The 11,967-nt window shown below is 26.0% G+C and overlaps 1 protein-coding gene across 1 annotated transcript; it reads right to left on the bottom strand.

The window, feature by feature from the left end:
- Positions 1-8,182: 8,182 nt before the first annotated feature.
- Positions 8,183-9,452, bottom strand: LOC131182053 (basic form of pathogenesis-related protein 1-like). Its single transcript, XM_058150681.1, has 2 exons — positions 9,441-9,452; positions 8,183-8,817 (listed from the first exon to the last, which is right to left on the bottom strand). The coding sequence occupies exons 1-2, from the start codon at positions 9,450-9,452 to the stop codon at positions 8,344-8,346; spliced, it is 486 nt and encodes a 161-aa protein (XP_058006664.1). The 3' UTR covers positions 8,183-8,343.
- Positions 9,453-11,967: the final 2,515 nt, after the last annotated feature.

The raw sequence follows: 11,967 nt of genomic DNA, 5'->3' as shown, positions 1-11,967 counted from the left end.
AAAACGCGTCAATAGGGGTTACGAACTATCAACTTATGAACCCAGCATCTCTCCCGTGTTTTGTCGATGTGGGATTTGCCTAGGGTGTTACAATCCACCCCCCTTATGGGACTCAGCGTCCTCGCTGAGGTTTGCCCCACCATAGTTCAAGGTTGCACGCGGAGCGGCTCTGATACCACAAATATAACGGCCCGGCCCACTAGTGATATTGTCCGCTCTGGGCCGAAACCCTCACGGTTTTAAAACGCGTCACTATGAGTTACGAACTGTCAACTTATAAACCCAGCATCTCTCCCGTGTTTTGTCGATGTGGGATTTGCCTAGGGTGTTACACCCCGAACCTAGAATCTCTGTTTTCAAAGTGGATTTTAATTTTTACCAATGGTTTTCTTTAATTTCCCTCAAAATTAAAGTGGTGACTCCTCACCTTTCCCACTTCGGTGAGAATCGTCCAGCAACCGCAAAGTCCTTGCGACATCACTAAATGTGACTCTATTTTTATAAAGTAGGTATTTGCTAACATTAGGTCATATGCCATAGCAAAAGACTCCAATACTATTAAATTAAAATTAATTAATTTTCAGATTTAATTTTATTAATAAGATATGTAAAAATATATATTAATTTTATATTAATTGAACAAATGGGTTATGAAATTATTTGCTTTATTAAATTCAATTATATATTTGCAAAACTGTTTGCTTCATGAAGAGTGTGAACAAAGCTCACTTGTTGTAAGACGCAACAAGATTCAAGCTTTTTAGGGAAATTTTTGGGGTACAATAGTTATATGTACAATGGTTTTATTACAAACACCGAATCATGGTGTGGATTCTATCATAATCGCCATTTATCAATTAATATTATGAGTGTAGGTGATTATGCTAGTGAAATGGAACGTCCTCTCCTAGCTAGGTGAGGCTATAAATGGGTTTTGTTGCTGGTGTTCTCTACATGCAGGTCAGAGCTTCAAAGTGAGGGCATCTTTAAGACCTAGAGTGTTTGAGTCACTGAGTTGATGCTCGATGAAGAGGCTATGGTGGAAGGTCCTAAGGAGGAAGCTTTGTTTCATGATTGTCTGGGTCTATGTCATCTTTTTTGTCTCTGTTGGGGCTGCTATGCATGTGGAGATGTCTTATTTTCTCTTGCTATTCATTATCTCTAGGATCTGCTTCTATACCACTGCTAGGAAAGCCATCCTATCGGCATAGTATGCTAAAGCTCTGCAACAGCCCCTCTTCTTGATGTATAGTGGTTTTCATGTCCCTGTTGAAGATGCGGGAGGCTCTTGTTGATTTTTTGAAATGCTGCGAGTGGATGAGCAACTTTCTATGCTCTCCGTGCACGGCTAGCTTGTGTTGTGGATGAGCAACTTTAACGGCTCATATATCTCACGCACAGAAGCGCAAGAAAAAGAAGATTGCTTCATTACTAATCAATTATATATAAGCAGTGTTGATTCGTAGCTGTATTAACAATCTATAGATTTATTAAATTCAATTATATATCTGCAAAACTATTTGCTTTGTGAATAGTATAAATATGTACAACAGTTTTATTATAAACATCGATCATGGTATCGATTTTATCATAATTACTATTTGTCAATTAATATTATGAGTGTAGTGAAAATGCATTAAACAGATAAAAATAATTAAATATTAGCTTGATAAAATTACATAAAATATATCAAATTGAAGCACTGATATGTTATCCTCTTTAAAGAAATTTAGTCCTCTAAAATAAACAAAAGCCATAAAAATCAATATGCAATATAGCTTCTCTTGAATTGTTCCATCTAGTTAATACAATAACTTAATAGTTTCAACATGTTGCTTAAACCAATTCTATACTATAGATTAAACTCAAAGCTCCATCAAGGTGTTCTTTAATGAAATTCAGAAAGAAAGGAGTTTTGGGGGGGGGGGGTGGTTTGGGTTGTGGTGAGTGTGGAGAGGGGACTATGGAAGCGTATTAAAAACATCTTACCCTTATAAGTAGACACATTATAAAAATAATATATATATATATATATATATATATAATGTGTCTACTTATATACACGTGTGTGTGTGGAGAGGGGACTATGGAAGCATATTAAAAACATCTTACCCTTATAAGTAGACACATTATATATATATATATATATATATATATATATATATATATATGAAGCTCTCTATTTTTAAGAGGTCAAAACATTAAACATCAACATAAAAATTAAGATTTAAATTATGAACTTAAGTTGACTAATTTCAATAAAATAATTTAACTTAATTTTAATAAATAAAACTTGGTTAACATAAAAATAAATAAAATTCATTTAATATTAAAATGTTACAATAATGAGTAAGCAACATATATGTTAATCAACAACAACATAAATGGTGGTTACTGTTGTTGGTTCAAGAGGGAATTTTCTCTAAAATTAGACTTCATTAATGTTATTGGTTTCTCGGGTCCGCCGAGCTTTGATTAGTCTCACCATCGGCTTCCGCTGCCTTCGGGCAAGGGAAGGCTACTAGTTTTGTTTTGGTTTCTCACCTAGTGAAGCAGCATGCCCTCTCCTAGCTGGGTGAGACTGTAAATAGGTTCTGTTGTTGGTGTTTGGTTATCTTCTCTACATGCAGGTCAAAGCTTCAAAGTGATGGCATCTTGAAGATCTAGAGTGTCTGAGTCGCTGAGTTGGTGCTCGATGAAGGGGCTATGGTGGAGGATCCTAAGGTGGAAGCTTTGTTTCATGGTTGTCTGGATCTCTATCATCTTCTTTGTCTCCGTTTGGGCTGCTATGCATGTGGAGAGGTCTCATTTGCTCTTGTCATTCAGCATCTCTAGGATATACTTCTACACCATGGTTGGAAAGGCCATCCTGCCGGCATATTGTGCCAAAGCCCATTGCCGGCCCCTCTTCTCAATGTATAATGGTTTTCATGTCCCTGTTGAAGATTTAGGAAGCTCTTGTTGATTTGTTGAAATGCTGAGAGTGGATGAACAACTTTCTGTGCTCCTTGCGTGGCTAGCTTGTGTTGTTTGGCTTCAGTCTGCTCTGTGATTATGAAGATGGCAACTAAAGGTGGTAGTCGGCGCTGGTCTCTGCTCATTGCTTTCTTGCTTCACTAGGCTTTAGGGTAGGGTTTGCTGACGGGTTTAGATTCGATTGATTGGATTGGGTTGTGTGTATTTGTTTGAGTGATTTACCATTACATTCTAGTATATGCATTATTTTTTATTAATTTTGCCTAAGCAGGATTTGAAATATCTATCTTGTTAGGTATAATACTTTTTGCTTGTAAATTTTTTATTATTTATAATTTTTTTAAAATTTAAATTAGTCCAAATAATAATAAAAATTTTAAATTTTCAACTTTTTACTATTATTGGTAATTCTTTAATTTTTGAAAATTTTAGCTTAATTTTAAATATTTATTGATTTTATTGAGTAGTGAAAATTAAAATAAATTCATCATCAAAATTATAATATATTAATTGACTGAAATATATATATATATATATATATATATATATATATATATATATATAAATTTTTAATTATAAAAAGTGAAACGGAGCCACCTCTTCAAATTCTCCTCTCTCTCTCTCTCTCTCTCTCTCTCTCTCTCTCTCTCTCTCCTTGTGAGCTATTTAGAGTGGCTATCAGTAAGTATTTTCACCGGTGGTTGCTCCTCCCTCTTTTTCTTCTTGTTGTTTTTTGATTTTAATAATATTTAGATATGTATTATTTTGAAATAAATATATATTTGTCTTTAGATTATTTGAGTTTACCTTCTTATTTAAGAATGATTTATTATCTATTTTTTGTAAGAATTTAACATTTACTCCTTTTTGGGTGTTGTAATTTAAAAATAAATAAATAAAGTTTTGCTTCTATTTCTTTTTCTACACTCAATATCATAGGGTGTGACGAAATTTTTACGCTGGTTGTCGCCTACCGCAACCCTCCTCCTTTATCCGGGCTTGGGACCGGCTAAGCGCAAACTACTTAGGCGGAGTTATTTCTTTTTCTACACTATTAATAAGAAATTCAAACAGTTATTATCCTTATTTTTTTTATGTTAAAAAATGAAAAGTCAGTTCTTATCCTTTACTTTGAGTCCGTAGGTGCTGTATTGGCCATTTCCATCTTTGGAGTCGATTATTAGAAATAGATTTACTGCTGAAATTTCAGAGTCTAAAATTCAGTCAAATTAATAATAATTACTGGCAACTGTTAAACAAAGCTTAATCTACTTTTCTTACTAATTAGGTTTCAATTTGAGGTATTTTATAGTATTTTTTTTTAGTTGAAATATTATGTTAATTTGACTTACGTGATCTAATTAATAAACAAGCCCCCATGTTTTGCAAATTGAACGTCTAAATTACAATATTAACACCATTTGGGTTTTATAATAAACACATCAAATTATATATAACTCTATTTAAAGCCAAACCATGAGGAATATTTCTCCCTTTTTTTTCATAAATTTTTCTAACATTGATGTAAATAGTCTAACATTACAATAATTTATTTTTATATAAAAAATAATTTATTAATTAAAAATGAAATAAAGAGTGAAGCATAAATTAACATATAATGTTGTTGTATAAATAAATTTATTAAAAAAAGTAATATAAAAATTTTTAACAATGCATTTATCGCCAAAACTTTAATTTTTTAAAAATTAATTTTAAAAGATAATAATTTAATTAATGAAAAATTAATATAGTAATGTTAATAATAATGATAATTAAAAAGAATGAAAAAGAATTAAATAATTAGCATAAAAAGAGAGGTATACACTTATTTTTATGGAAGTGACATGTGACAAATAATATTTTTATATAAATAAATTTATTAAAAAAAGAAGCAATGTAAAATTTTTTAAATAATGCATTTATTTACAAAGGCTTGAATTTTAAAAAAAAAATTAATTTTTTTTAAAATAATAATTTAAATTATAAAAATTAAAGTAGTAATGTCAATAATAATGCAAATTAAAAGAAAAATAGAAAAATCAAATAATTAGCATAAAAGAGAGTTATACACTTATTCTTTATACATGTTAACATGTGATAAATAATATTTTTATATAAATAAATTTATAAAAAAAGTAATATAAAAATATTTAAATAATGCATTTAATCACAAAGATCTTAATTTTGAAAAAATAAAAATTTAAAGAAAATAATAATTTAAATCATAAAAATTAGTGTAGCTAATTAAAAAAAATAAAAAAATAATTAAATAATTAACATAAAAGAAAGTTATACCCTCACTTATAGAGGGTTATGTGGTAAATTTTTTAATAATTAAAAGAACAATAAAAAATTAAATAATTAGATTAAAAGAAAGTTATACACTTATTTATAGGGGTGATATGTGGCAAATTCTTCAAAAAAAAGTGTTATGTGACAATATGATGGAAATACCCTCACATATATATATATATATATATATATATATATATATATATATATATATATATTCAAATTAAAATATTTTTTAAATATGAATTTACTATAATTATACTCTTAATCCAATAGAAGTTTTAATTATTAATTTAAACATAAGAGAGATTACCAAGTTAACCCATCCGTTACTCACTCTTCTAGGTTGATACCAAAAAACAAAAAAAAATCTAATAACAGCATCACAAACTTCATATATAATATATAATAGTGCTAGTTCATAGCTTTATTAAATCAATCAACAGAAATCCTCTAGTACAAGTTATAAATATAAAATTCTTAATGCTACGCCCAGCTTAACTAGCTTTAAAAATTGCTAATTAACAAATCTAATTAAATATAATTGTTAATTAATTAAATTATATAGTCTTTTACCCATATAGTTCAGAGGTTGACTCAACGAAAAAACTAAGTGAATGGATCAGTGGTTCAAGTAGTGAATCAATAGTTTAACCAATGAATCATTAAAAAATTAATTAATCTATATAAATTAATTAAATATAATATCTATTAATATAAAAAAATAAATATAATTAATTAAATTTTAATTATTTAAAAATAAAACTTTAACATTTACTTAGCTATATTTATATAAATTTTAATAGTATATTTCAATTTTATATAAAAATATTCATGTAAAAAAATTTCTATAAATATATAATTTTCTTTTTAATATTTATTTAATATTTATGATATATTAAGTATATATTAAAAAATAAATATATTGAAAAAAACACATAATTACTAAACTAACTCAATTGATTTGATTTTAAAAACTTTTTACAAGATTTTAAGTTTAATTCTCTACAATAACACTAAAAAAAATATTAAATAATTAAACTAACTGAGTCACAACGATTCGTTAGCTCAATCACTGAGTTACACTAAATTACTTTTTTATTTAGTTTAATTATAAATTCAAACAAATTTAAGAGTCGATTAGACTCACTGATTCGGCCCAGTTTCTAGTTTCACCTTTAAAATTGTATGCTTTAACCTATTACCTCTCCAACTTTTCGAGCAATTTCTTACACCCCTTAAAAAATATCTTGCTATGTCGGCAATATATTCTATATACAGACGATGATGAAGCACATGAAGATGAGTGAAACCCATTTTCTCACTCAGCAGACAACATTTTCTCTTCTAAATTAAAATAAAAAAAGTAAGTCTTAAAAAATACAAGAGATAATATATTAATGAAAAAATAAAGTCTTAGAAAAAAAAATGTATTAGAAATTAATAAAAAAAACTAATGTGAAAGAGAATTTTATTAATGTGAAAAAAATGAAATCATTAATAATGAGACATTTTTCAATCATAAAGAAAAAGAAAATTATTTAGACACTAAAGTTTCATCTATTTCATGGAAAATATTTTTTTGTATTTTTTAGTGTTTGGAATACTCAAAAAATTAATTAATAAAAAATATTTTCCTGATCAAAGAAAAAATTAAGTCATTTTTAGGTTCTGTTTGTTTCACGAAAAATATTTTTTAGAAAATATTTTACGCATTTTCTAGTGTTTAGGGCACTCAAGAAGATTGATTAATGAAAAATATTTTCCTAATTAGAGGGAAAACTAAGTCGTTTTTAAGAAAAATGACTTTTATTTTTCAAAAATTATTTTTCGTTTTCTAAACTTTAATAATCTTATTAAAATATGAATATATATATATATATATATATATATATATATATATATATATATATAATTAATTTAACATTACAACCAAACAATGAAAAATATTTTATGACTATGAAAAATATTTTCCATATACAAGTTATTTTTCTTAAAACAAATAAAGTCTCAAGGAAAATAACTTTTTTTTTTCAAAAGAGAAATTCATTTTACATTTATAATTTTATTAAAATGTGAAAATATTTATACATATATGAAATAAATATATACTATTAATTTAATATTGCAATCAAATAATAAAAAATATTTTCACAAAAAATATTTTTCTAAAAAATATTTTTCATAGAAAATAGTTTTCATATACAAGTTAATTTCCGTGAAACAAATGGAGCCTAAATGTTATTGCATGTAAGTCTAGTCTTGTGTTTTGATAAATTAATTGTTATAATATAACTTTGAAATAACTTATTTTAAAGAATATAATTTACCAAATGTCACTTTTTCAACAGAGGAAGTCATTTTATATTTTCTTAAATTTTGATAATTTTATTAAAATATAAAAATATTTATATTTACGTAAAATAAATATATATAATTAATTTAATATTACAATCAAATAACGAAAAATGTTTTCACAGAAGTATTTTTCATAGAGAATATTTTCTATATATAAGTTATTTTATGTGAAACAAATGGAGTTTAAATTAAAAATTTACTTGTGAAATGTGAAAAGTTGATTAATTTTTCAAAAATTATTTATAGTAATTATTGATGCAATGTTCTATACTTTTCGCATTTAATAAGATAATTGTAATAATTATATGGACCACATTGTAGAAGGATATTTCGATTTAATAATTAAAATAAAATGTAAAAAGTTGTGGCATTAATTATGGTTGTGAAAGTAGGCTCGCCCAATTTTAAATTTATTTTGCTATTATTCTGCTCAATTTGTCTCTTTTCTCTCTCCTCACTCTCTCCTTCTCACCTGCCTTCCCCTTCTCCTCTCTATCTTCTTTCTCCTTCCTCTCTCACTCCATGTTTCTCATGGCTATTCAACTAAACAGGGATATATTTCAATTTATATATAATATAGCTAACGAAATACCAAGAAAAAAAATATATTATACAAAACAAGCTCAGGTCCACAGACAGAGCAAGTAATCTTAACTTAGCTTATGATAAATATGGTCATTTCATCTCTTATTACAAACATATAAAAGCAGCAGAAATTCAATAAGGATATTGACCCTCAATGTTACCCACAGGATCATAATTGCAAGTCACAAACCACCAACCATTCTTGCACTTGGCCCTTCCACACCCAAGATGAACTGAGTTGCGCCAAACAATCTGAGTATAGTGCAAGCACTCATCGCCAACACAGGAATTTGATTTGTAATCATAGTTAGGCTTCTCGCTTGCCCACATCGTCACTGCGTCCACTCCGTTTAGGTTACCATAGCCTTCTGCAATGTTCTCACCATAGGGTCCATACGAATGCTCCAACTCACAGTTTTCTATCCTCGAATTTGCATATTTTTGAGCATAGGCTGCCACTGTCTTGTTCCAAGAAACTGGACCCACACCCACTTCTGCACGAACTGCGTTATGTGCATCTACATAATCCTGGGGAGAATTCTGGGCTAATGTGATTTGAGCTAGGCTTAATCCTACCAAATGTGTGGCTAATAAGAACTTCCTGAACTACATCTCTTTTGTTATCTTAGTTTGTGCGACGCAAGGAAATGGAGAAGAGAGCTGGAGAGGTTCTTGGTTGAATGGGGTGCATGATACCTGTAATATTTATAGAAAAAGTTAACCAAATAGAGACAATTCATTATTTTATTAATATGGGTGATACTCTTTTATTAATCTATTTAATTAGACTTAATTCGATTAATCTAACTTTTAATTTTAAAAAATAATAAATTAATAATTTTTAAAAAATTTTTACTCTTGATTCAAATTTAATTTAAAATCTTTTCTACAGTAAGTTAATGGTTAACGAATAAACCATAATTTAAAATAATTTCATTCGAAAAATATATGATCGATTAATCATCAAAATCTGAATTCACAGAGCAATATTAATTCAAATCATCCAAATTTTTTTGGCCATTTCTTCATTTTTCGACGACATATAATTCTTGGCTTGTAGCAAGAAGATAAGAAAACTATATTGGCACTGTGGATTTTCTTTAGGTTCACAATGGAAACACTAATTTCGTATGGTATAATAATTCGGTTTGATTCTCTGTTGCTATTTCTCATGTTTTGTGGCTGTAATTAAGGAAATACTTATAAAAGAAGAAGACTAAGCAGATTACCATTAAAGTCATGCTTCTAATAGTGAAATCATGTGAACTTGTGAAGCGTACAGACACTTCATATGAGGATATAATACTATTTCTAAAGGATAGTCAATTATGTTAGTTTAGTAATATTAAATTCATTTTTAAATTTTAAAATTAATATATTACACTTTAATTGCTATAATCATATAAAATAAAATAAAATAAATTATTAAAATTCAATCAGGAAGAGACTTAATTAATCTTTTTAAACTTTTAAGGCACAAAAAATAGAAACTTTTAAGACTTAATTATTAATTTACTTTATGATGAAAAAGATAGATGTTTACTTCCCATTGTATAACCTATCAATTATTATCCAACTCATTTAATTTTTATTGAAAAAAATTATTAAATATTACAAGTTTAAGGACAAATCTAAATACATCTATATAAAATAGTCAATTTTTTTTAAATTATCACATGACATGCTATGAGAATAAATTAATCTACCAAAATAATATGTATGCAAATTTTTTTTCTAAAGTTGCCAAATGGCATAAAAAGAAATTAATCTCAAATTAATTACTATTTAAATTAGTAAAAATTTTCATGTTGATTATCTTTTATGCAACAATTAATAAAAAATCTTCACTCACATTTATCGGAAATCTATCTCTCTATAAATATAATAGAAAATTCATTATTATTTAAATTATTTAAAATTTTCATATTTATTACCTTTTACACAATAATTAATGAAAAATCTTCATTCACAATTATTGGAAATCTCTCTATATAGAAATTCTTAACTATATCTAATCCGTCATTAATCGAAAACACGAACATGTAAAATTCATATATTTAATAAATAAATTCTATCACACATAATGAGCTATAAAAAGAAATTAACCACCAAATTAATAACAAAATAATTACTATTTAAATGAGTAAAAAATTTCATGTTTATTTTTTTACACAATGATTAATGAAAAATCTTTCACCCACATATATTGGAAATCTATCTTTATAATCTTGCTGCATGGCTATTACATAATATTTTAAGAAATTAGTTGAAGAGAATTGAGCTAGTATATTTTGAAACTCAATATCTTTACGATTAATTACTTGTGCTAGTTGGTGATTAATTATTTGTGATTGAATAGTAAAAAATCTATAACTATAAACGTTTATCATTATATACATACCTTAAAAATATTAAGTAATATATACATTCAATATGAATTTTTTATAAATAAATTTTTATTAAAAATTAATTAAAAAAGTAGGAAAAACTTAATAGAGTATCATCCAACTAATCTCATATCAATCTCGAGTACACCCAGTTTAAGACAATGAATATTAAGTAAAAAAAACTTGGCAGAGTAACATTTCATATATGGGTTGTTTTAAGAAATATATTCCTTGTTTTTTTACAATAAAAAAATAAAATTAAAAAAAATGCGAACCAACCTGAAATAATATTATTAAATTAAAATCCATTGATGATTTACCTATTAATTTCAGTATAGTGTAATTTAATAATAATATATTTTATGGGATTATTCAAGTTGAAATGATAGAAACTTGAGACAGTCAAATTCTAAAAGCAAACACGGTATCATCGCATGATTTTTCGCAACAAAATCAGAAATCATCTAACAGGTGATAGAAAAGATGGTTAATCCAATATGTCCTCAAAATGACAGGATTTTTTTTTTTTTTTAAGGCTAAGAAACATTAAGGCTAAAATTACAAGTTTAGGGTAATATCTTTATTACTCTAAATTTCAACTCTAGTCTCTCTCACTCCTAAATTTTAAATTTTTATTTAGTATAATCGTTGTACATATAATAATCTAATTATAATCATTGATAATGATGATGAGTCTCACATGATTAATGCACATTAATAATTATAATGAATCATTGTAAAGCATTTATTTTATTATATAACTAAGAAATTAACTATACTAATGCACATAATTATTAATAATTTTAATATATATATAATTTTAATTTACATATTTTTTAATTTTAATATATAAAATTTAGATAATATCTTAATTTTTTAATTAATTATTTCATATTTTATTTTTATTAATTAAATATTATTTCATATTTTAATTAATTGTTTTATCTCTCAAATTGTTTTATGAAGATTTTATAATAAAAATAATAAATTATAGTAATATAATAGAAACATTACTTAAAGATATAGTTATTTTTTATATTTTTTATTTTTTACTAATTAAATACTGTTTCATATTTTTTATTAATTTTTTTATTTCTCAAATTTTTTGTTGAAGATTTTATAATAAAAATATAACAGAAACATTACTTTAAAATATAGAATAATTTGAAATGGATTAATCATATAATTATTTTTATCTTTTCAAATATCAAAATTTTATTATATAGTTCAAAGAAAAGTAAAAAAGAATTAAATAGAAAATGTGATGCAATACCATAAACAATGTCACGTAACAATACCATAAAAAAAAATGACACATAACAGCATCATAGAAATATTTTCACTTTGTATGTATATATATATTCCTAAA

This window comes from Hevea brasiliensis, chromosome 8, assembly GCF_030052815.1.
Source record: "Hevea brasiliensis isolate MT/VB/25A 57/8 chromosome 8, ASM3005281v1, whole genome shotgun sequence".
Lineage (NCBI taxonomy): Eukaryota > Viridiplantae > Streptophyta > Magnoliopsida > Malpighiales > Euphorbiaceae > Hevea > Hevea brasiliensis.
This window is presented reverse-complemented; position numbering and strand designations above follow the sequence as displayed.